The sequence below is a fragment of the Strongylocentrotus purpuratus genome, unplaced genomic scaffold (assembly GCF_000002235.5).
Source record: "Strongylocentrotus purpuratus isolate Spur 01 unplaced genomic scaffold, Spur_5.0 spur5_scaffold_5, whole genome shotgun sequence".
In the NCBI taxonomy this organism is placed as follows: domain Eukaryota; kingdom Metazoa; phylum Echinodermata; class Echinoidea; order Camarodonta; family Strongylocentrotidae; genus Strongylocentrotus; species Strongylocentrotus purpuratus.
In genome coordinates this window covers 30107307-30133292 of record NW_022145611.1, presented here as the reverse complement: position 1 = coordinate 30133292, position 25986 = coordinate 30107307, and the positions used below count along the sequence as shown (strand labels likewise).

Here is a 25986-nt window from a genome sequence, read left to right as displayed (position 1 = left end):
ATAATTATTAGAGCATTAATAATTATACAAGTCAGTTTGGAATAGAAAAATAAAAAATAACCTTGCCTCTTTCTCTGCCCACTTGTTTATCACGAGAAATTATTTTTGTGGAATTAGGGTTTGCAAAGATAATTAACTATTTAAAGTAGGTTTATATAATTAAGGCGGGTGCCACATGCAAAAGTATGATTTTAAAGCCACGCAGTCAACATGACCAATGTAAGAATAATCAAGTACTATAGACTGAAGTGGAGTAACAAAAGAGGGCGCTATTTCACACAAGAAAATACTGGAGTTGTCAAATAACACAGCTGTTGTCATTTTTGGTTTTGTCAGAATTTATGAATTTAATCTTTGTTGCCAACCTATGCATGATTAATGCAGGCACGATTAATAATTGTACTATACATGATTGATTTATGAATGTAATGCATATTGATCAATGATTAATGTATAATTGTAACTATACATGATTAATATATAATTGTTATTGTGCATGATTGATACATTTGTAATACATTATTATTTGTATATGTTTTATATGTAGTGCAACCTGCCATGGTTTTGGAAAGGGAACATGGACCTGGTCTTGAATGTACACATGTATTCCTTTTATATGAAATAAAGGCATGTTTTTAAAAAAAATGTTAGTATTACCACAAGAAAGAAGAAAGAAAGAAAATAATAAGATTTTGTGAATGGCTAACAGGAGAATTGGCTGTGTCTAGTGTCTACGTCACAAACACAATATCCTGACATATTTGCCTTTTTTAATTTCGCATAGATTCAGTGATATCATAATTATTTGAGACATTCATAACTGTTATTCGTTCAATCTTTGTTATATCTTTTTCAAACTTTTTGTTGTTTTATTCCTCTTATTTTCCTACTTTCATACAAAATTAAGTTATTCTAAAGGTTGGATTCAACAGTACGATTCTAAGTTTTGGGAGCTATGCTTTATAAATATGTCCGTCTCCCTCAACGGACCATTATCACCACTTTCCCCCTTTCTTTATCTTTCACTCATGTCTCAGACCATATGTATCTCACTAGTTATCTCCATTTTCTATCTTCCACACCAATCTTTTCACACAACACTCTCGTTAAATCAATCTTGTTTCTCTCCCGAGATCCTCTCATCTTTCTTCCTTTTTCTTATTCAAATATACTTTTCATCTTAGAATTCAGTCGATGAAAACGAAACAATCTTTTAAACTTTCCCCTATTTCTCTCTCTTCCTCTTTTTTTTCCCCATATTGTTTCCATCTTTGAATCTCTCTCTTACTCTTTTTGTTAATGACTGTAAAAAAAGACTAAAGAAGGGAATTTTCAAATACAATCGAGTATTAAATTGTATTTTGCAAAGTTATTATCAATGCACAATAATAAGACCAATTACATGGTCACATTTCAAATACAGTCATATACATGTATCAATCAATATAGCGTCAAATTTTGAATGCATACATTGCAACCAAAATATGTCAGTAATACTATGAAAAGCTTCCAATTGCAAGTTTTAAAAAAGCGTCCAATAAAATTAACCTTTTTTTGTAAATACAACAGCATAATAAAAAAGAATTAAAAAAATATCACCAGCAAACATTGCATGGTCCATTTTAAATGACTTCATCATTGAATTTTTGAAAAAAGCGTCCAATAAAATTAACCTTTTTTTGTAAATACAACAGCATAATAAAAAAAGAATTAAAAAAATATCACCAGCAAACATTGCATGGTCCATTTTAAATGACTTCATCATTGAATTTTTAAAATAGCTTCAAGCAAAAAGAATTCAATTCATTAAAATTGTCCACAAAATATATAGAAATTTGTTTTAAAGCTTTAAAATTCAGCTTCATAATTATTTTTCAAGATAATGGTATAATTTTACCATGAATATTGCAATTGCAAGCTTTGAAATTACTCAGAGTGAATTAAAAAGAGTTTCATTAATGCAAACAAAATCTAGCTATTCAAATTTAAAATAAAGTTAAGAAGATAAACTATGAAAATTTGAAAAATTATGATAAATGCAAAATAATACATTCGGTTTGTAATTAAATAATTAACCATACATGTTATCAATTGGAAACAATAAGGTCTTTGGTCAGAGTCTCTTTCTCCAGGGTGAATATTATAAAAAGTTCAATACAATGTTCATTGTTCAATGTCCAGTAGAATCAATGTCATCACGAAACCTGCTGCTGCTCCTGTTGGTCAGCTTGTTCACTCCATGAACTGTGTTCATCCTGCATCTCCTCCTCCTCCTCATCATCCCAATTCTGACCCCACCCATCGTCGTCATCGTCGTCGCTATCGCTCTCGTGAACATCTTCAGATGGAATCTGATCCCAAACGTGGTACTTGTATCTGTGGTAGGCACCGTCGGGTTCCTCTGACAGCCTCTCTGGAAGTGAACCTCTCATCCACGATTCGCTGTCATCTGAGAGATACCAGACATACTCAGGAGGAGGCTTGGTATGGATGACGCCGACTAGAGGACCAAAACCTTCTCTAATGTGTTCCATGGCACTGCCATCACGACCTGGCACAGGTAGGAAGCGGAGATCAGAAGCACCGTAGTGGACACGTTGCTCGCGTTCCTCACGTCGGTCACGTTCCTGGCGTGTGCGTTCGACAGACTCGTTGATCTCCCTCCAGAACTGGGCTTCGCTCTCCCGATCAGTGTCTGATATCCACTCCTCATCTGAATCAAACTCATACTCTGAAGAAGAACCGTCCTCATCCTCCTCTTCCTCCTTCTTACTTTCTACCTCAGGTTCCTCATCGTCGACGTCATCTATCATGAAGTCTTCGTCACTCCAGAGGGGGTATCTGCCATGACCCTTGCAGGCGTGGTAGCAGGTATGGCCTTCTTTACTGCTACACATGAAGAGTGATTCCCCAGCTCTGGTGAGAGCGGAGTACGGAGGGTCTGCTGTGGTACTCTCAGCAGGGACAGTCTGCCTGGAGGATGAGTTGCGCAACACTGGTGCCATTGTAGATAGTGGAACCTGAAAAAAGGCAAGATAAAAACAAGAGAATTACATTAGTATGCATGTTCACACTTAATTATGCTAAAACAACTGTTTCAAATTATTTGAAATATGTTGATTTAATAACACACATTATTTCTGTAACTGTTTCAAGTTTCATTAACAATATATGGCTTCATGGCATTCATGCAGGCGTGTGATATTATGATGGTATATAGTCATAATCACCATGCATCGTTTTACTACACTGACACCATTTCTCTGTTCTTGTTTTTTTTTACAATATCAATGAGTTTGAATTAACAAAATAGAAACAAATCCAGTCATTAGAAAAGCATGAAAATCGTCTTTACTTTAATACATCAGAGTATAATATCGTGAGCAAATACCACACAATACTTGCATGCATAATGTACATTATATGCTTGCAGCCCGAAGGCCGAACGTGAATATGGATATGTAAACGTATGTACACCACACAGTTGACAGTGCAGTACCACTACCAACTAACCTCACGATCGCCATATTTTTTTAAAATTTAAGTTCCCGGTATTCAATATCACATCAAACTTGATTTGATTTGATATAAATATATCGTCCATAAAGTTAAATACTAATTTCGTTACTCACCTTATCGTGATGATTTCTTGTGAAGCTGGAAATTCAGCCGGCAATGTAGTTCAACCGCGTTATAATATATGGCTGGTTGGCGACGGTATTCAATATGCAGATACTACTGTTGATTCGTTGAACTATATACAGTAAACTGTAGAAGAGAGTATATGCCGCAGATATCCTCGAGGTTTGACAGGCTTTGAAGTCAATGAGAAAAGTTAGTTTGAGTTTCCACTTATATAAGCCGAGAAAGAGACACTCATTAGAAACACTCGGCCAATCAGGGTTAGGTGGTAGGGTGAGACAATAAGGAGGGGGTAATTATCACCCCCTAAATGGGGAATCAAGTAGTAGCGTATGTCCGCGTCTTTCATACCACGATGACGAACACACAAACCGTTGGAATGCTCTATGGTTATAATGTGTACGAAACGAAGGACATAATTTTCGTGTGTGCATTATTGTGTGCATTTCGCGCGCTTTGTTTGTACGTGCGTGGGCGAGGGGCACTATGATGTATACCCTATGACCCTTTTGTCTCGCTACCCCACCCCACACGGTGGTTTTATTGGAGGATGGGGGCAAACAATCAAGGCTTATTAATTACATGTACCCGTGCATAATGGATTTTAATCCATCACATCTGTAAGTTGTTAAAACAACCATACTCACAATGAAAATAACATGTAACATATTGATCGGTATCGAGCTTCCTTGCAACTTAAAGGGATCCGGTAACTTTGTCTCAGATTCTGAAAACATATTCTGGATTTAGCTCATGATGCAATGATAATTATAAACCTTTAGGTCAGTCAGGAACCCCGTGACTTTTACAAGCCGATCGCCTGTCTGATTATCAAGATATTTATGATTGGAATTACAAATTTTGAAAATCGTTCGCCTGACGGTTTTCATAACACTACAGTCTATTGGGGAAAACGAGTATGGTAAAACCGGTCACTCAAAGATTTTTACTTTTTGAGGCACTTCTTGATCATTTTGAAGCGCAATTTTTTTAGGGCTTCAATATTACATCATATCACAGACACTGATAACACGTAGGGCCGTGTATCTCAGATTTAACATTGTTAAACGATCCCTTTAAGGAGCGCAGGGTGTAAACTTCAGCTCTGCTTTTATGTCCGAGGTTTCGCCAAAACACTAAAATCAAGGAAAGCAGAAAAATTACTTCATGTTTACATACCATGAGGAAATGTTAAAGTTTTTGAAGAAACAAATTTGTATTAGGCCATGTGAATTTAATTGAAGTAGAAAGGTGAATGTCTATAGCTGCAAAATGAAATCATCATTACCATATAGAAATAACAACTTTTGCTTTTCAGATATTTTCGTATTCCCTCAGTGCTAGGAATTTCTGGTTCGGCCTGTGTGAAGATAAGTTTTGTATCATAGTTGTGATGATACAAACAGATAGGATTCGTTTATCTATCGTTTTAACCATACAAAACATGCTTAAGTAAAATATGATGACTTGCGAATTACCTCGTCTTTAAGCAGATAATCATTAGTAAAAAGGGCTATAGGCCTACCACTTAATAAGGAAAATGAAATTACAATAATGATCGAAAAATCATAAGGATACTTGTAGAAGTGTTATCCGACGAAAAGATGATTTAAACAAAACAGAAAACATAGTATGCATTTAGCATTCTTTTTTTTAATTTTTGATGCTAATCATGTAATCACAATGATGAATTATTTCAATTTTTCGTAGACTATAGTAGTCATATGAAATGGATGTAAATAGTACCAAACAAGAATAAATAAAACATTAAATTTTGCATATGCATTATTCTCTGACTGTTTTCCTTACTACGATATATCTAAAACTGCAATGGCTGGGAAATTTGAATTTTCGTTGATATTGTCCAAACATTCAAAGTTCAGTCTATAACCTTGTTGGGAAACGATTAATACAATAACATACAATTCATCATGTCCCTTTTCAATGTGACATTGTTAGGCATCCTTTTTTTTTTTAAGTTTTAGTTTTAAAGAATGTGAATTATTATTTACCAGCCATTGCAGTTTTAGATGTGATATATCGTAGAAACGTAAACATTCAGAGAATAATGCATATGCAAAATTAATATAATTTCAAATTAAACTATTTTTAATCTGACGAGTATTATCAATATTGGTCACTGGTGTGTGACGATTTAATTTTCTCTGGGATATTACCATACGGCCTTGATTGTTGGTCAGACATAATACGCTGTTTTCACGAAGTGACGGTAGTGAAAACAAATTGCATTCACTTTGCGTTACGATTTTCCTCACTACCGTCACTCCGTGAAAACAAGGATGAATATGGTCTGACTTATAATAATTTACCATATGGTAAACTGAGGCATTTATTCCTATGGGTAACCATGACGATGAGTTATCAATCAAAGCTTCGCTATTGCGAGGACAAAAAAATACATCAGTACATACCAGCATTTTTATATTCCTTAAGAGAATACTGCCGTTTGTATATGTGGATATAATATAGTCAACTGAATATACAGGCTGACATTCAGAGACCCATCTACTATCTGAAGTACTCTTCCAAAAGTATTGTGGAATGGAATGACATATTGCGATTCGTTTTGGTCAGAGGAAAAGGCCCATACTGATATTTGGAGATAAATAACAACTTTCAAGAATAGACGGATTTACGAAACATCTTTACATCCTACTATTCCTTGTGTGTTGCCAATAATATCACAATCTGCAGTCATTTGGTGAGATACAATAGTGAAAATTCTATCCTCATTTGTACATATGGTACAATTATTATATTATCATATGTTGTTGTTATTGTTGTTGTTTCTTCTATATTAATCATCAATAATTGCTTTAAAGATGCGTAAAGTTTCATTAAACGTTTTATATCATTTTAGAATAACACATTTTCAGGCTTTAACAAAATATTTTCTTTAACATTGCTGTTTTTACTCAGTTATTGCATTTTAATGTGATTGATCGAGTGGAAAGATGATTTCTTAAAGCAGTATCATTAAAAAAATTCCCTATTCAGATCTTTTCTCATAATAATGGATAGATATTTTCCTTTAAAGTATAACAAAATACATTTCCTGTTGTGTAAAGTTTCTTCATCGTGAATCGTAATTTCTTTGGGTTTTTCTTCTTCAGTAGCAGGTGAAGATAAGAAGTAAATGTATAGCTAAATGAAAATGATCATAAAAGCGTTAATATTCAAGGTGGAAGTAACTAATTCATACTAGCTGAGTTTTCATTCGTACATCTATACGAGAAAAAGAACGTTCATCAAATAAAAATGGCGCTCATTTTATCATTGCCAGATGGATAAATTGATAACTTAAGTCGGCTTCACATGTTAGCATTACTATGCTTCCTCCAAGCAACAAGCTTTTAGATAAACTATACAAATTATTTTCACGATTATAGTTGAAAATTTAAGCATTCTGATAACAAATTACACAACAACATGACAGTATTCCCATGTTATTGAAGTACATTTCATTTAGTCAACAATGTTATAAGTGACATAAAGGCTGGAATAAAATTGTCAATATTTTACTGCGACTTCAAACAGGTCAATTTTAAGACTACCGTCATGGAGGGCGTCATCGCTCTACTGTGGATATCCATGGTCATCCCCGTGGTCATAGCCGATACCGCACCACTTCATATCGCCGAAGAGAAGGAGGATGATAACCATTATCTGGTCGGCTTAGAGGTTTGTCCTATTTAAGTGCTACGTATGCCCCATTTTACCTATCTCTTCGAAATGTTATGTAATTGAATTAAAATCATACAATTAAAATATATGTTGTTTTTATTTTAAGATAATTAAATAATTATCAAAAGCAGGTATGAATCATTGTACGTGATCATCGTTTATGGATATTTTTTTTCTTCATGGGGTGGGGGGGGGGGGCTAAAGGTATGTGAAAACAAAATACATTTGTTTAAACAGAAACAAGAGTTTACTTTGATTAAACATGGCCCTGGAATTTAAAAAAAAATATGACTTGAAAATGTAACCTCCAACGCTGGTGAGAATCATCGGGACATGATAATCGTGTGTATACTGGTGAAGCAACCTCATAAATTTCTTTACAGTATTGTTCGTATTTCTAGACGCTCTAATGAGAATGACAAAACTATTGTTTCCAGCAATAGTCACTCACGATCATTCTTAAGAGATTTAATACTACATTTCTATAAACTCGCTCCGGATGCGCAGTCTTTTGTATAGACAGGATACATGCAAATGACTCTCTTTTGTATATAGACATGATATCATGCAAATAGTTCTTTTATTCCAAGATTACGCGTCTTAATTCTTCCTTTGGATTTGAAAAGCTGTGTAAGCATAGTCAAAAGGACAATGAATGATAATTGAACACGTTTATTGTGAGCTTTTCGTAATCGAAGATTTAGTAATCGAAGAATAGACAAAGTCCGAACACTATGCAACTAATTAAGTAACTCGTCTCAATACGTAACTAGTGTGAAATTTCACTATCATAGCTTTGCGCAAGAAAGCTATAAATTACTGATAAAAAGTGAATCGTTATTGCACGTTTAATGTAGGTTCGCGCTGAATAAGATATAAGGAAGAAAATAAAAACATATCTGTATATAATAGTAACTAGTAAGGAATGTGCGATATGACTCCTTTTAATGTCAACCTTATATGGTTTAGAAATTTCCGATTTAAATATACATGTTTTATGAAACAATGGGATAATATTTAACAGCAATAGTGAGAGCATTAGGCCACTGCATTATCGTAATTTGAGCGTCTCATTCTTTAAAGATTATTATGACGAAGAGAAGTTGATGAAATACAAAGCAAATTGACATTGATTAGGCTTCAATATCACTGCATTTCATTCAGAGAAATAATTAAATAGATTTTAAAGTAAATGCCGACTTATGATTATGTGTGCTATAATTATGAGGCAACTATTTTTAATGTGATCAGATTACAATATTGTGTAATATAAACTCGTTTTCCATTGAACTTTCCAACAGTATAAAGCTTACCTATATGATTTATTTATCATTTATGTTGGCATTATTATCAAAGTAGTTGAAAGTACACAATACCAGCTCGCAGTCGGCACATCAATTCTAGCTGAATATCATTATTGATCATTTCCAAAGCAGTTGTATTCCATTACAACGATTAACACACTTTCTATTTGCCTATTGATCGTTTTTACCCTGTGTATTCCGAAATTCTTTGGCACTATAATTTAAACCCTTTCTCCTCCTTATACTTCTCATTTTCCTTCTTCTTTTAATTCTTCTTCTTCTTCTTCTCTCTCTTCTTTTTTCTTTCTTCCTATTCTTTTTATTCCTTCTTCTTTTAATTTTTCTCCTTCCTTCTCTCTATCTTCTTCCTCCTACTCATCATCATTATATTCATGAATGATACTATTTCTCTTTGTTTTTAAAAATATGTGCAACATGTATCAATAATAAAACAAGAAGTTATAATGTTGTGATCCAGTTCATAATTAATGTGCTGCTATCTGCAGCATCTTTTGTGGATTTCTCCTTCTTCCTCCTCAGTATTATCACCGTTATCACATTATAATCGTTATCATTATCTCACCCTCTTCATCATCTTCATTCTCCTGATCGTGATAGTCCGATGATTGTCACTTACCAGATGGTTATTATCTTGTCTAACCATAATAATCTATACCTCTATTCGTTCATTCTTCGTCATACACCATGACAGTCCTCTTGTCCGTCATAAACATTATCATCATCACAACTATACTTCTTCCATTTCTTCTCTATTCATTTTTTTAATTTCTACACTGTCCATATATTCTTTCAATACTCCTCTTTTCATTTAGTCTTTTAAATAGTATATTTTCATTTTTTGAAATAGATTATCGTGACTATTTCTTTATTTATTTCGTTATTTTTGTTTTATTTTCATCTCTAGGATGATCATGATGTGGGTGAGTGGGTCGAGGCCTTTCATGCTCACGCTCGCGAATCAACATTTGATGGGAAGATAACGGATAGAAACAATAACATTCTTACCGCTGAACTCGACCCAGAAGCTTTATCACATGTAAGTAAAAAGTTGCTTAATTATATACATCTGTGTTTTGAATATTAGATATTTGATTAATTTTCAAGCGATGCCTCGCTCAATCAGCCACTGTTCTTGAATCACGATTGCAATATTACATCTGTGTTTTGAATAATAGATATTTGATTGATTTTCAAGCGATGCCTCGCTCAATCAGCCACTGTTCTTGAATCACGATTGCAAGGAATTTAAAAAATAGTCGACCTATGGGCAATTTCAATACCATATTATTACCATTTGAAATCACGTTTGAATTATGTATTATGAAACTGCACTGTTCGCGCATTTAAAGGGAAAATCCATGCTGATATCAACTTGAAGTTGTTATAATAGAAGCAGAAATGAGAGGAACAGGCAGATCAGTGAAAGTTTGAGGAAATTCCAATTAAAATAAGAAAGCTATGAATTTTTAATTTTGCGATCAATCAAACACAAATAGACAACTCGGTGACGTATCTTGCGAGCTTACGACATTGGGATTATATGGGCCCTCATTTTATTTTATTTTCTTGAGGGAATTTTCCATCATACATGCACCCTAAAAATCTATTTCGTCATCAATATCGGAGAAAATGATTCCGCAAGATACATCACGGTGGTTCCTATTAGTATTATAGTGTTTGATTGATCGCAACTTAATAAAAAAAAAATCATAACTTTTTAAAGTTCAATCGGAATTTGCTCAAACTTTCACTGTCCAGTTCCTCTTAATTTTCTGCTTTCATTAAACACTAACATAGTATCATGATTTATTTCCTGTTTAAGAAGATGACGTATACATGGTAACTGACATTTCCTTTCTCGGGTGATTTTTCGAGAATTTTTTTTTTGATCGTGTTATGAGCACTTTTCCTCCACTTGTATCGGATAAGGTCCGCGAGATGGAAGGTGTATCGTACGTGGAGGAGGATGGTGTAGTGTCTCTCGCTGATGTGTTGATCTACAAGGAAGAGATCTTCGAGGATGATATTGAAAACTGGGGACTAGACCGAATAGACCAGGAGAATCTACCACTAGATGATCGATTTGAGATATCAGGTGAGAGAAGGAGAGGTAGAGAGATGGGGAGATAGGGAGAGAGAGAGAGAGAGAGAGAGAGAGATATTGGGATGCTATTGGAAACTGGGGACTGGCGCGGAAAAACCAGGAAAATCTACCACTATAGACGACCACTTTGGATATCAGGTGGAAGAGAGAGAAAACACGACAGATGAGACACAGAGAGAAGAGAAAGAGACAGAGAAAGAAGGCAAACATTATTTAATACCGTATTCAGAAATGTATAAACAGGACATTAGCCCTAAGAAACAGGGGTATACTGCCAGCACCCCCATCAATGCACCAGGTTAACCCTAATAAGGCCGGGGGGGGGGCATTATGCCCCGTCTCCCTCCGCGATTTTTCTGATTGTTCGGGAACGCATATTCGGATGGCGCCCCGCCTCCCCGCTCGCTGACTTTTTTCTTTCGAGTTTTGCGCATATATTTGATTTGTGTACAAAACATATATGGGGGGGGGGGGGGGGGGGGGGGGGTAAGAGGCCACTTTTTTTTGGGGGGGGGGGTCCCAAAAAAATCGCAACGACCCACCCAGCCGCTGAATAAGCGGGGGGGGGGGGGGGGGGGTAGAGGACACTTTTCTTTTTTTTGGTCACGAGATTTTTAAATTTGACATTTTGCTCCGTTGGGGGGGGGGGGGGGGGTAAGGTCACCTTTTTAGGTCAGCTATTGGCATTATTTATTTTTTTTAAATAAAATTATTAAAAAATTAAAACAAAAATTTGGTCGGGGGGGGGGGGGCACGTCCGTTTTCTTCAGTACATTTTGGGCCAATTTAGGGCTGATTTTAACATATTTTTTTTGGCCGGGGGGCACGTGCCCCTTGTGCCCCCCCGGATCCGTTTATCCGATACAGTTTAAAATGGTCTAACGAATACATGTAGTGAAAAGAATGCTTATATATAAAGATTATATGATTTATGGGTGAAAAGGTGTATTTTATTACCTTATTTGCATAAATTACCATAAATATGCAAATGAGTAAATTTTCAAGAAATTTAATTTACCATAGTATTCTATACTTCACTTGACATGCGTGCAAATGTTCGCGGCGACCGGCCTTTTCAAGGCCGAGATCTTAGGGGGAGGGGACATAACGCCGAGGTTGCTATTGAATTAGGGCACTTATCATTGATAACATATTTTATATAGTGGTTCATTCACTTGACTCTTAATCCAAGGATTAAGGGTTCAAATCCTAGCCCGCCAGTAACGTTTTTTTGGCAAGACATTAATCCACCCTGTTCACTCCCCAATCAGTGACTCAGGTGTAAATGTACGTGTCAATTGCTGGGGTAATAATAGTTGCAGGGTCCCTCAGGAAGAATAGCGTTGATGCTGATGTGGTTTCCCTGGTTAAAGCTAAAGACCATTTATGGTCATGCGCAGTGATTGCATTGTACAGAAACGTTGTGAAATCGATCAGAAAAGGTTGATCATCTAGCATAGATGTACTGCAAGGTTCTGGAATCATCAAAATGATAAGAAATTTGGCCAAGTCTTCTTAAAGTTTGAAGCACTGTACACAGAAAGATGTATATGGGACTACAAACACATGCGCGACACATGCATTTCATATCTCTCAACAGGCAAGAGATACACTAATTTACCAAATATATCAATTAGTAGGCGGTTTCCCGTCAAAATTATGTAATATTATGTAATATTCAAAACATATCTTTCACATGATTGGTAATAAGAGCTTCCATTTCATTTTTTGAAATTGGGGCGTTTCCAATACTGGCCTTTACCTTTAAACATAACTATTATTATCATTATTATTATTAGGACTCATTTCATGATCTTAAAATACCGACTTACACGTCATTTGATTAATAATTTTGATTCAAATGCACATGAAAAACTTTGAATGAAAAGCTTCCACAATCTCTGGGGAAACTTATGCACTTTTCATGTCCCTTTCACCCTTAGGTACTGGAACAGGGGTGCATGTTTATATCTTAGATTCTGGCATCCGAGCGACGCATCATGATATCAGGGGAAGAGCTGATGCTGCTTTCGATGCATACGGTGGAAATGTAAAAATATATTTATACAAAAAGTTATATATAGATTGTCGAAACAATAAGCATAAGGAAGAGGAAGGATGAGGAGGGGGTGGGTGGGAGAGAGCAAGAGGGAGGGGATGGAGGGAGGGAGATGGGAGGCTTTTGATGCTCATATTTTATAAAGTTATTATCTTTTTGAATCAACGATTAATTTTGCTTCTCCAAATTAACACAGTTATCAGAAATAACCAGAGTGCTATACATAACTTACCGGCTTATGAAGACCTGTGACTACACATTACATTGTTTCACATATGGTTATTCTTAATAATTATATTTATACATAAATAATATAGGCCTACATAATTTTGTCAATTGGAATCCGATGTCCTGTATTTGACCATTACAAAAACAAGCAAACAAACAAACAAATTATAAGGCGTTCGTTTGTTAGTAGTACTTTCGGGACTTTGCATTCAAATGGTATGCATTCTATCGTTAAATTCCAAGACACACTTTGTAGTATCCATCTCTTTCCCTGTGACCACAGCTATACAACATTTGGGGGGGGGGGGGTATTATTACAGGAGAATTGTTGTTGTTGTTGTATCGTTAATTTGTCATTTTATGTTTAGAAAAAAAATATATTTTGAGGCTAATTAAGAATAAGATTATAAAGCACAAACTAGTTGTAAATGTGTTGCACATCTAGTCCTGACAAGGTTGATAGGGAATATTACTACAATGTTATTGAAACGTTTTAGGGGATAACTTTTAATTTGATATGGTTCTTTCTAACCGACAGGGGAGTGATATTGATGGACATGGCACTCACTGTGCTGGTATCATAGCAGGCACCAAGTACGGAGTGGCAAAAGAAGCTTATGTTCATGGTGTTAGGGTTATCAAAGAGAATCGTAAGGGATCAGTCTCCGCAGTTGTCCGAGGTAAGCATTAAAAAGGTATACATAATATGCTCAAATGAATTGATATTCCTGTAAGACAAACCACTTGATAATTTGATGTGTATCTTAGTGATTCCAATTATAGACGTACATGTATATCGTCCTGGTCGTCTCTAGAAGGACCCACTCAAAATCGTTATCTAATTAGTTAATTAGGCTGGATTGCTTTATGTTATATATGTTTTTGTTTTAGAAATTCGGTTTCGAAAAAAAAAATCGTGATTCTCCAATTTGTCAGATGTTGCAAACTTTTTAATATTTATTACTTACTACAGACTGTCAATACATCGGAAAACGTTTTTTTTTTTTATATTTCTTATCTTCTTACCCGTATTTTTTTTATAGCTATGCATTGGGTGGCGAAGAACGGATCCCGTCCTTGTGTAGCATCCATGTCTTTCAGCGGCAAAGGTTCGAAATCCCTGGACACCATGGCTCAAGCCCTCTACGACAGCGGATGTGTATTGGCCGTGGCAGCAAGCAACGAGCATGCAGACTCCTGCGGGAGGTCGCCCGCTAGAGTCCATGATGTAAGTATAACAAATATCATATGCTTTAATGTGGTATATTCATATCACGTCTGTCTGTATAATGTCTCGTTATCACTCTCGTAGAGAAACGAATATCGAAAAAATACAACCAAACACAGAAGGAGAATTAGATGCGAGAAGAAGAAAAAAACATCCCTCGAGCCCCCCCCCCTAATTTTAGCGACAAGGATAAATTAGAGTCCTCACTAATATCCACTACAATTAAAGGAATTCAATGCTCTGCATTTCGAGTGATTTAATGACGAAACATGTGTTCTTGTGACAGTCGTGATATATAGTGAGAGAATTTAACAAACATGCGTCGTCATCACAAACCATTTAAAAAACAACAACACATAAGTAGTAAAATGATCTTTTATACACATTCTGTGAATTTCCTCGTTGAAACGACATTGTCCTGAATTTGGTATATTTTATTTTCTATTCGATAACTCCTCTTGAATCTATAAAGAAAGATAACAATCTGACCGATATTCGAAGTGGCGTTACTCAGGCGCGTACGCGGGGGGGGGGGGGGGGGGGGTGTTTGGGGGTTAAACCCCCCTTTGGTATTTTTATGTGTATAAACCCCTAAAAAAATAAAAAAAAACCCTCCCCCCCCCCTTTGGGTTTTTTATGTGTATAAACCCCCCTAAAAAAATTTAAAAAAACCCTCCCCCCCCCTTTGGTTTTTTTTTTTTTTTTTTTTTTAATAATAATAAAACAAAACAAATAATAATAATAATATTTCCCATGGCTGACCTAAAAAAGGCGACCCTACCCCCCCAAACGGAGCAAAATGTCAAATTTTCAAATTCGAGACCAAAAAAAAAAAAAAAAAAAAAGTGTCCTCTTATCCCCCCCCCCGGCTTATTCAGCGGCTGGCTGAGTCGATGCGAAATTTTCGGCCCGATTTAAAAATGTTAACCCCCCCCCCCCCCCCCCCCCTTGAAAAAATCCTGCGTACGCGCCTGGCGTTACTATAGACATTGGCGTCATGGGCTAGGGGGTGGGTTAGGGACATCCGTGTCAAGGCTATTTCAGCAAGTCACCTTATTAGTGTGGACGGGGGTGGGGGAGGTACGGCGATGCTCGTTTCCCCCTCAAATCTCTTCTTAATATTTCGATTTAATGATTTTGATTTCCCTCATTCTCAAGATAAGTAATGGCGGATTTCAATGAAGCAAGCAAATCATTTTCAGATTAAGACAGGTGCATTGTTTAGTTTTAAAAACTTTTTGGGGGTTTATTTTCTATTTTGCTTTAGTCACAATTGTCAGGAATTGGACCCCCCCCCCCATAATTTTTTTTAAAATGCCTTGATCTGCTGCCCTATTGATTATGATCCGCAGGTCCAAACTAATATTCAATCCTTTTCCTCCCTAGGTGATCACTGTCGGTGCGACCGACGAACAAGACTATCGCAGCTTCTTCTCCGATTTCGGCAAGTGTGTTGATATATTCGCACCCGGCGAGCATATACGTAGCCTCGATTACCACTCCGATGACGCCCACATTAGCATGAGCGGTACGTCGATGGCCACGCCCTTTGTCTCAGGTAATACGTTTAATTGATTCAACTAATCGACTAAATCACATGGGTCAGTATTGCTGGCAAAATAATTGATGATGACTTTAATAGTGTTTAATTTTTTCATTTCCTTTTCTCCTTTTTTGTTGTTTTTGTAATTGCTTTTGCAAATGCATTCTATTAAGATATATCGAAGTGCATTTAGATATCCTTTATCCAGAGTAAATTCAGATTTACAGAGTATATAGACCTTAAAGGCGTCTATTGACCGGAGGATACACATCACATTCCAAGGTCATGGGTTTATGAGGAAGAAATTATGAGCAAATTTTATTTACACATGATTTCTTTTGTAATTGAAGGGTTTCAAAAGCTATCTATTCTTTTTCCCCATTTGATCTTGTTTTAGGTGCAGCCGCCGTGCTCAGCGGAAGAGGCTACAGACATGATGAAGTCAAAGCACAAATGATGAACTTATCATCAAAAGGTGTCGTAAAGTCCAAAGGCAAAGATTCCCCAAACAGGCTGCTCCATCTGGATACCTTTCGCTACGTTGATCTGTAGATGATGAAAATAGATATGTTAAAAACTCTTGGAAATTAGCGGGAGAATTTGTGCCTTATGAATTACACTGCAAAAGCAAAAGACATGTTGAAAATATTTACTAAATTTTAGCCGTCACTGGTCTACATAATGATGGATCTATTTTATTGCCTATAAATAGAATAGAGAGGGGTTTGTCCACGTTACAATAGATAGTTTATAGCACATACACAAATTATATTTCTTTAAAAACTCTTGAAATATGCATTTTATGTAAAACGTAGATACTTGTGCGTTCATTGTAGTTTTTAATTTATGAGACGTTATTCATTATTCGTCTATCACAGTTCTAATTCAATAGTAGATGTTTTAATCAATGTGAGAATGACAAAATTGCAAAGAAGAATGACTTATTTCCATGCGACAAAAGGTATATACCCAAAGTTTGGTAAGAAACCTAATCAGTCTTTAATTTTATTTCAAAAACAAAATCGGAAAGGGAGCTTCCAATCCACTTATTTGATTGGGAGGGTGTGTCAAGATGTGTGTTACAACATCCAGTGGCGTAATGAGCAATTATTTTCGATGGGGGGGGGGGGGGGGGGGGGTATTGACGAAAACGGTAAAGATGTGGGCCTACAAACTAAACCTTTTAGCTATAGCGTACTGTTTTTGTTGTTGTTGTTATGTTGATTATTAATGAAGCTAGAATACTTTGCATTTACCTACTAATACCATAACAAACAACTTGATTGCTCTCATTGGTGTTCTTCACACTTTGAGCAATAAGATGATAAGTTAATATCCCACCCATTATCCAGGGGCGGTGGAGTGTCTTACAAAGTGAAAATATGCAATTTTTAGACGTTGGTAAATATCTTTGGGGTTCGATTTGATTTGATTTGATTTAATATATCTTTCTGTTTGATTTTCTTTTTCTCATTTGCAATTTAACAAAATATAACAAACAAATCATTGCAATTTTTTTACATGGCAAAAGAGTATGTAGAATAAAGTAAGGTTGGCTGTAACTAATAGAAAACATCAAACAGGAGGGTTGACAAAGTAAGCAAAGCTTGATGGCATGACTACCTCGCTAGTCATAAGGGCACCTATTCGTTAGGACCGCTATTCAAAACGCGGAACTTCCTATGCGTAAAGTCTGCTATTCATAAAACGAAAAGGAGTCACTATTCTTAAAGGCATAAGGACCGTTATTCATAATGTGAGATGAGGGTCGCTATTCGTAAACATGAAGAAGGGGCCGCATAATTTATATTGGGGGTCTCTACTCATGAGGACTGCTATTTATATTCAAATTATGAATAGCGGTCCTTACGAACAGCGGTCCTTATGAATAGTACTCCGTTATGAATAGCGGTCCTTACGAATAATAGCGAGGGGACCCCATACCCCTGCATTGTGATTTCAAAAGTTAAGATTTTGAGGTCGAAGAGCGAACAACTACATCTTATAAAGAAGGGGGAAAACACCATTCTGATGGGGTTTTAAGCACACTCTTATCATGAAAGACTAAAAAGATAATTAATAAGAAACATAATTATATCAATTTTCAAACCAAGCGAGCGTATCTAGCGAGCTTCGAGCGAAATTGATGACAAATTGCTCTTAGATCGAATTAGAAATAAACGCATAAGACGCGTGTGACAACATCCATCGTGTTTGTGGTCTAACTGCATAGTGCAATCTACTTATACTTTCAATTACAATAATGTTACAGTGCAATAACTCGAGCATTCATTGCTTGGTGAAAAGTTGTTATCATTCATTATTTTCATTCCCTCGCAACCTACAAGAAGTATAGTATACGTTTTCTTTGTCTAAAATCGTCTATAGGTTTTTCTGCTTTTCAGCTACTTTTCTTTTTCCAAGAAAACTAATTTAGTAAGCCTCGTGTCTACTTCGGTGTCAATTCTTTCTTATGGTTATCGCCCTTTTGCAAAGCTTCTGCTGAACTTTGGAACAAACTATATACCTTTGCATGTAAAAGAACTGTCAGACTGTCAACCAATTCAAAACATTTATTCAAAATTGCTTTCGATGATTAACTTACTCTGTACACTTTGATGTATATTTCATATGTATTTCAATTTGTAGGTTTATTTGTAATTTTTTGTTGAATAGTTTTTCATTGTATTTGTTGGTATAGTGCTAATTTATATGGAGACTTCGGTGAAAAGCGCTTTATAACAACGTTTCATTATTATAAATCATATTATACTAGTCTAATAGAGTAATATTACTAGTTTCATAATTGAAAACTATAAAATAAAACTATGATTAGGCTATAAAACATGGACCCTGGTTAGAACAACATCGTTTTTCAACTACATAATTATAACACGGTCGATATCCCTATAAATTAGATATTGGTAAATTATATTTTTGAAAAATAGAACTATGATAAATGATTTGACATTATAGATATCGATTGATAAAATATCAGGTCTTATGGTTATGATGGGCTTATGGTCGGGTGTTATGGTTATGATGGGCTTTGCAGCGGATTTATATGCTTGGTTACAAGAAATAATTAAAAAAAAATACTTTGACAAATTACAAAGGTCTACAGTATTAGAAGTAGTATCTTCAATCGAAATTGAATTCTAGTAAAATGAGAATAATCTTTTAATTCTTTTTGAATGAAATTCACTCTATAGTTTCTTACTTTGTTTACAAGTCACTTGAGTAATTAAACCATTTACTAAAGTTAATACTTTACTTCTTTACGAACGAATGTTATGGTCGCGCTCATAAGAGGAGTATAGTCTAAAATGTGTTTTGCATTAATATCTTTACTTAAAGTTTCCTTTATTTTAAGGTAGATATTGATATCAAGAAGATAATTTGTATTTACGAGAATTATACGGTTGACTGATATATAAGAAGACAATTTCATGTATTGAATATTAGGGATTTCTTCTTTTTATCTTTTATGTTCTCGAACTCATTCGTTAAAATATATTCAATGTAAATTAACATTTTTTCATTACCAATCATTATCTCTTTATTTTCTCTTCCGCGACTTGAGTATATATATATGATCATGATTACATGGAGTTCATGTTCATTGGTGCAAACTGTTATCTTCTGTTTTAGTTCATTAAAACAAGCTTAAAAAACAAACACAATGTCTTGAACAATGGTAAATGAGTTTTTCAGCTGCCATTTCTTACAATGTAGGAAATGGCAGAACATTCAACACGAATTTAATGTTAGCAGAACAATAATGGTCAGTGCCAATGCCCTATAGCTCTACGTACCAATCAGAGTTATCAAAATGCTAAGGTTTAAAACAAAAAGCATAAGAACACCCATGGTATCTGAAATTGCAGTAGAAATACTGGAAGGTAATATGGTTTTCTAAACTCTCAACCGTCATTTTTCTTTGCAAACATTCGGCAAACATTCAGGACAGCAGCAATATAGCCCGCCTTGAGCCAACGGACCCTCATTTGAATATCGACGTGTTTTCTAAACTCTCAACCGTCATTTTCTTTGCAAACATTCGGCAAACATTCAGGACAGCCCGGCTTGACCAGCCAACGGACCCTCATTTGAATATCGATCCGTATTCTTCATTTGTATAGTACTCTTCGATCGACATCTGATCCGGATAACCTGGCGGCTTTGGGATTGTTATAAATACCGGCCAGAGCTCAGTGGCTCTTCAGTTGATCTCATCGACATACCAAACAATCAATATGCCTGCCAAGACAAGCGGAAAGGGAGCCAAGAAGGCCGGCCAGGCTAAGACCAGCCGTGCAGCTGGAGATAAGAAGAGGAAGAGGAAGCGAAAGGAGAGCTACGGAATCTACATCTACAAGGTTCTGAAGCAGGTCCACCCCGACACTGGTATCTCCAGCAAGGCCATGTCCATCATGAACAGCTTCGTCAACGATGTCTTTGAGCGCATCGCCAATGAATCTTCCCGTCTTGCCAAATACAACAAGAAGTCCACCATCAGCAGCCGAGAGATCCAGACCGCTGTCCGTCTCCTCCTCCCCGGAGAGTTGGCCAAGCATGCCGTCTCTGAGGGCACCAAGGCTGTCACCAAGTACACCACCTCCAAGTAAATTGGTTCCCACCACATTTACTAAACGGCTCTTTTTAGAGCCACCACATTTCCAAGAAAGAAACCAATGATATAATTCAAGCAGTTACCAGCTAATCATGGTAAAATCGCTTCTATATACCACATCAATTAATATATATATATATATATATATATATATATATATATATAAAATAGAATTAAACTCATGGCATGCGATATGGACAAAATGGCGTAGTCGAAACCAAATCCCTGTTGGAACAGTTATGATTGAAAAAGAATCAAAGTATAACTACGTGCTGAGTTACAGAAAAGAGGTATGCATACAAACGGAGTAAAGGCGATCCTTCTTGAAAGACTAGAAAATGCAGTAGGCCTAGACGAAATAAGGAACACTAATGCCGCTGGTGATGTAGATGAAGATAAACATGAAAAGCCAGATGATGTCTTCAATGATGACGCAGACTGCCGACAACTACTGCATAATGTACTGAGTGAAATAAAAGGCTTGAATAGTAGGCTAGATACTATCGAGAAGAAGTTCAACAATCTATTCGAACAGCATACTTCTACTTCTACTTCTACGACGATACTCAGCAGGATCCATAAGTCAGGATGTAGTGCAAGGGAGAAGGAGAAGGAGAAGGAGAAGGAGACGGAGAAGGAGAAGGAGAAGGAGCAAGGGAATCTGAGGGCACAACAACAAGTATCTAGGCCTACCACCAAATATTTCCCGACAATTGCTACGCATAACCGGTTTGAAATACTATCCGAGATCACGGAATCAGACAACAGTGCCAAGAGTGTATCAATGCCAATTGAAGATCAACTTCGTGACTACAAGGCCAAGCACCTGAAGTTGTTCTCCAAAACCAACATCACCCATTCTGAAGTTATCTCTGATGACGCAACTGATGACAGCGACGCAACTGTTGACAACGACGCAACTGATGACAGCTCAGACCGATCTTTGTCAACACCTACTAGTATTACTTCTACTTCACCACCATACCATGAGCAGATAGAGGGATACCGCCACCGACATAGTGTGATCCGCAACAAACGAGATGTAGTTGTGGTCGGTGATTCCATGATAAAACACATCGACGGAAGACATCTCTCCCGCAGCAAGAATGTGAGGTGCGTCTCGTTTCCCGGTGCAAAAGTGAGAGACATATTCACCTCTTCACCTTGCGAGTTTCTCAAGCCAGGGGGAGAACTGATCATCCACGCTGGCACCAATAACATCTCTGAGGGTGCTGGTGAAGTTTGCCACCAAATCACAGACCTCGGCAAGTCTGTTGCTGCCGAGGGGTTTAACGTCTCAGTCTCTACGATCATCCATCGTAGAGGGGAGAGTGAAGCGGACAAGAAGCGGGTTGATGAGATCAACTATCTGATGGAGTTGGCAGCCAGCGAGAACAGATGGGGCCTCATCATCAACAATGATATCAGCGAGCAGCATCTCGGGCGTGATGGCGTTCACCTCAACAGAGCCGGTCAACGAATCTTGGCAGGCAACCTGAAACGCCTCATCAACAATGCTGACCAACCGACAACACGAGGCCATGGCTGGACTCAACGGTCGTCCGATCAAGTTACAGGCAGTGAACCTGGAGCAAGGCGGCATCAAGCCATCTACCGAGAAAACCAGAGTCTTCATTCTGATGAGGAGAAAAGCAGCCCCGTAAAGTCCTACGCCGAATCTGTTTCTGGGAGATCTTTGGATTTCAGTGCAGTCAAACAGAGGTCACGACTGAAACCAGCCTTCAGACCATCCAAGGTGGACATGAAAGACTGGGCGAAATATCTTCAATTTGTAAGAAGGGTATTGAATTAAGTGAAAGTTTGACAAAATCTAGTGATGATCCGAAAATTATAGTTGACGGTCGAAAATATAAGTTCCCTTGTGGGAACTGTGATAAGCCAGTCAAATGTAATCAACACGGCCTTCTGTGTTCTTATTGTAAAAAATGGTTTCACACTAATTGTCAAGCTATCAGTTTTTCAGAGTACCGCAGGTTATATTATGAATGCCCTGATGAGAAGTGGAATTGTTTAACATGTTGTCTGCCATCTTTTTGTGACTCATTATTTAACGACGATTGTTTAGAGAAAGAAAGCCAAAACGAGGATAGACTAAAAGAAAACTATTTTAAGATAACGCGCGTTACACCTGAAAAGCAAGCGATAGCAAGAATAATTCAGCCAAACCTCAGAGATGAAAACACTTCTCTTTATCAAGAATTTGAAGAAAAGTTTAAAGTTAAAGGTCTTCATTTTTTACACCTTAATGTGAGGTCTATTCTAAACAAGATATCGGAACTTAGAATTCTTTTTAAAAGAAAAAGGCTGTCTATTATTGCTTTCACTGAAACATGGTTAAACAATTCCATAAATGATGAAGAAATTGAAATAGACGGATATAAAATCATACGCCATGATCGATCCTCTGGCTCTGGAGGTGGTGTATGTTTCTATATCAGAAATGATATTGCATTTAATATTATGGATGCTATAAGTACTGGAGATACGGAATCCCTGTGGATAAATTTGCTTATACCAAGATCAAAACCAATTGTTGTTGGTGTTCTGTATCGACCTCCGAAAAACAATTTGTTTATCGAGAAATTGTCCAATATTCTTGATACATTAAAGAAGGATGACGAAATAATTCTTTTAGGAGACATGAATATTTGTCTTCTTCGCAAATCGCCACTGGCTAAAAAATATATTGACTTGTTGAGTCTTCATGGGTTTAGTCAACTCATTAAAGAGGCAACACGCGTTACACCTACATGTTCTTCTCTATTGGATCATGTTGGTTGTACCAAAGAAAATAAAATAAGTCAAAGTGGTGTCATTGATCTAGGTATTAGCGACCATTATTTTACTTTCTGTACACGGAAAAATGTTAGACTGGCTATAGGTCATCACAGGACTAATGATATCAGATCCATGAAAAAATATACAGAAGAGTCTTTCAATCTTCAACTATCTGTTGTTGATTGGTCACGAATAACTGACTGTACAGATGTAAATGAGGCATGGTCAATATTTCAACATGTTTTTATCTCAAATTTGAATATGATAGCGCCACTGAAACGGATAAGAATAAAACAAAGATCAGAAACTTGGGTGACTAAAGATATTCTTTCCCTAATTCAAGAGAGAAATATAGTATACAAAAAATGGAGGAAAAGAGCAAAAGATGAGAAGCTCTATAAAAGATACAGAGTATTAAGAAATATGGTCCAAAGAGAGGTGAAAAAGGCTAAACTCGATTACTTACAAAACAAGATAGAAGAAAATAAACAAGATTCGAAAAAACTTTGGCAGAATCTAAAAAGCTTAGGATTGAAAAATAAGAAGCGAAAAGAACAAGAATCTGTCATTAAAATTGATGGGGAATTATGTCATGATAAGATGGCCATCGCTGATGAATTCAATTCTCATTTCACAAATGTGGCTGCCAAATTAGTAGACAAACTCCCCCCTTCCAAAGACTTTTTCAGCGCAGACAATGATTGTATTCGTGACTTTTACGAAAGAAAAGGTGTACGTGAAAACAGCTTCGAGTTATTACCAATCAGTGAACAATTTGTTTTCAAAGAGTTACGTAAGTTGAATGTATCAAAAAGTACTGGGTTAGACTTGATTCCAGCTAAATTTCTAAAAGATGGTGCGAAGGTTTTATTTAAGCCTCTAAGTTACTTAATGAACCTATCTATCTTGACGAGTACTTTTCCAGAAGATATGAAAATAGCAAAAGTGACTCCACTTTATAAAAAGAAAGATAAAACTGATGTTAGCAACTATAGACCTATTAGTGTTTTAAGCGTAGCATCAAAGATTCTAGAAAAATCGGTCTGTGTTCAAATTGAAAGATACTTCAAAGAAAATGATATAATTTATGAATTTCAATCTGGTTTTCGACATGATTATTCGACTGAAACATGTCTAATTCATTTGACTGATTATTTGAGGAGAGAAACTTCCCAAGGACGCTTTGTTGGTATGGTGCTCCTTGATCTGCAAAAAGCTTTTGATACAGTTAATCATTGCGTCTTATTGAAGAAGTTACAACTAATGGGTTTTGATAAGGCAAGTTTAGATTGGTTTAGATCCTACTTATCTAATCGGCACCAAGTAGTGGCCATTCATGATATTCGTTCCAAACTAATGCCTATAACATGCGGTGTTCCTCAGGGAAGTATTTTAGGCCCAATTCTATTTTCAAGTTATATAAATGATATGTGTATTTGTATAAAAGACTTCAAACTATTATTGTACGCAGATGACAGCGTACTACTCTATTCAAATCCTGATCCTAAATATATTGAGGAAAAGCTCAGTGAACAGCTGTCTACGTGTGTCGATTGGATGACTGATAATAAGCTTTCTTTACACTTGGGAAAAACAGAAAGCATTTTATTTTGTTCTAAAAGTAGTTCTAAAAAGTCATTTGAATTCAAAGTGACACACAATAATCAAGCAATCAAGAGAAAAGAGTCTGTGAAGTATTTAGGCATTGAGTTGGCTAGCGCAATTTCATTTTCATCTTTAGTAGAATCAGTTGTAAAAAAAGCAAATTCTCGTCTGAAATTTTTGTACAGATATCAAAGTTGTATGGATTTAAAAGCAAGACGTACACTCTGTTTTGCTCTTATTCAATGTTTATTTGACTATGCTAACCCTGCATGGTACAGTAACATAAACAAGTCAGATCAAAAGAAGTTGAAGATTATACAGAACAAAATGGTGAGATTTATCAACTGTTCTGGTCCAAGAACTCATGTTGGCTATAGCGAACTTTCTAAAGCTGGTTTTCTTGAAGTCGACCAAAGATCAAAACAACTCGCATTGCATCACGTGCATAAAATATATCATACTAGGGCGAATCATTATATTCGATCCAACTTCGATCTTGTTACTGACGTACATGATTATAATACAAGAAATAGACGATTCAACTTTAACTTACCAGACAGAGTAGGTAGTATTGGAAATTCGTTTTATTACAATGCCATAAAACATTGGAATTCCCTTCCCAATGGTGTAAAAGAAATAGGAAACTATGATCATTTTAAGAGGAAATTAAAGGAATACCTAATACTTGACAGTCAGAGAAGAGAAGTGAATGACATGTTATATGATTGAAATTGTTATTCTTCTGTCGGTTCATACTTTTTCATGTTGTATATACTTATGTTTTCGTACGTTATAGAAATTCTACAAATTCATCATTATTTTCCTCTTCTTCCTTCTCCTCTTTTTCTTCTTCTCCTTCTTCTTTTTCTTCTTGTACTTAATATCATTTCTATCATCAGTTTAATGTTGTTATTATTATCTTTAATAAGTAGTTCTTTTAATTTTCTTATCTGTCTGTAAATATTACTATTTTAATTTATTAATTGTATACATGTCTGTAAGGGACCCCACTGGAAATAAGCTCTCGAGCTTTCGTGGGTTATCCTGTTCAAGCTGACTTATTTTTGATCTGTTATTATTGTATATTGTTGTATATTGGAAGCTTGTCGAATAAA

The 25986-nt window shown here is 36.1% G+C and overlaps 3 protein-coding genes across 3 annotated transcripts; 2 read left to right on the top strand and 1 right to left on the bottom strand.

Annotated features, from left to right (window-relative positions):
- Nucleotides 1-1329: 1329 nt before the first annotated feature.
- On the bottom strand, nt 1330-4020 carry LOC580803 (FK506-binding nuclear protein). Its single transcript, XM_795014.5, has 2 exons — nt 3633-4020; nt 1330-3020 (listed from the first exon to the last, which is right to left on the bottom strand). Exon 2 carries the CDS (start codon nt 3003-3005, stop codon nt 2196-2198), a length of 810 nt encoding a protein of 269 aa, XP_800107.1. The 5' UTR covers nt 3006-3020; nt 3633-4020; the 3' UTR covers nt 1330-2195.
- Nucleotides 4021-5714: 1694 nt separating this feature from the next.
- LOC100888160 (aqualysin-1) lies at nt 5715-16926 on the top strand. The gene is made up of 9 exons (XM_030999005.1): nt 5715-6364; nt 7201-7344; nt 9577-9708; nt 10602-10767; nt 12720-12826; nt 13602-13743; nt 14107-14291; nt 15678-15849; nt 16232-16926. The coding sequence occupies exons 2-9, from the start codon at nt 7222-7224 to the stop codon at nt 16384-16386; spliced, it is 1182 nt and encodes a 393-aa protein (XP_030854865.1). The 5' UTR covers nt 5715-6364; nt 7201-7221; the 3' UTR covers nt 16387-16926.
- Nucleotides 16927-20058: 3132 nt separating this feature from the next.
- On the top strand, nt 20059-20551 carry LOC581037 (late histone H2B.L4-like). Its single transcript, XM_011669291.2, has one exon. The coding sequence runs from the start codon at nt 20091-20093 to the stop codon at nt 20460-20462; it is 372 nt and encodes a 123-aa protein (XP_011667593.1). The 5' UTR covers nt 20059-20090; the 3' UTR covers nt 20463-20551.
- The last annotated feature ends 5435 nt before the right edge of the window (nt 20552-25986 follow it).

Bases quoted from the DNA above. Each gene is read 5' to 3' on its own strand.
- LOC580803 (XM_795014.5), bottom strand. From the start codon at position 3,005: ATGGCACCAGTGTTGCGCAACTCATCCTCCAGGCAGACTGTCCCTGCT.
- LOC100888160 (XM_030999005.1), top strand. From the start codon at position 7,222: ATGGAGGGCGTCATCGCTCTACTGTGGATATCCATGGTCATCCCCGTG. The intron at 12,827-13,601 runs GTAAAAATATAT...TCTAACCGACAG, and splicing joins TCGATGCATACGGTGGAAAT to GGGAGTGATATTGATGGACA. The intron at 14,292-15,677 runs GTAAGTATAACA...TTTCCTCCCTAG, and splicing joins CGCCCGCTAGAGTCCATGAT to GTGATCACTGTCGGTGCGAC.
- LOC581037 (XM_011669291.2), top strand. From the start codon at position 20,091: ATGCCTGCCAAGACAAGCGGAAAGGGAGCCAAGAAGGCCGGCCAGGCT.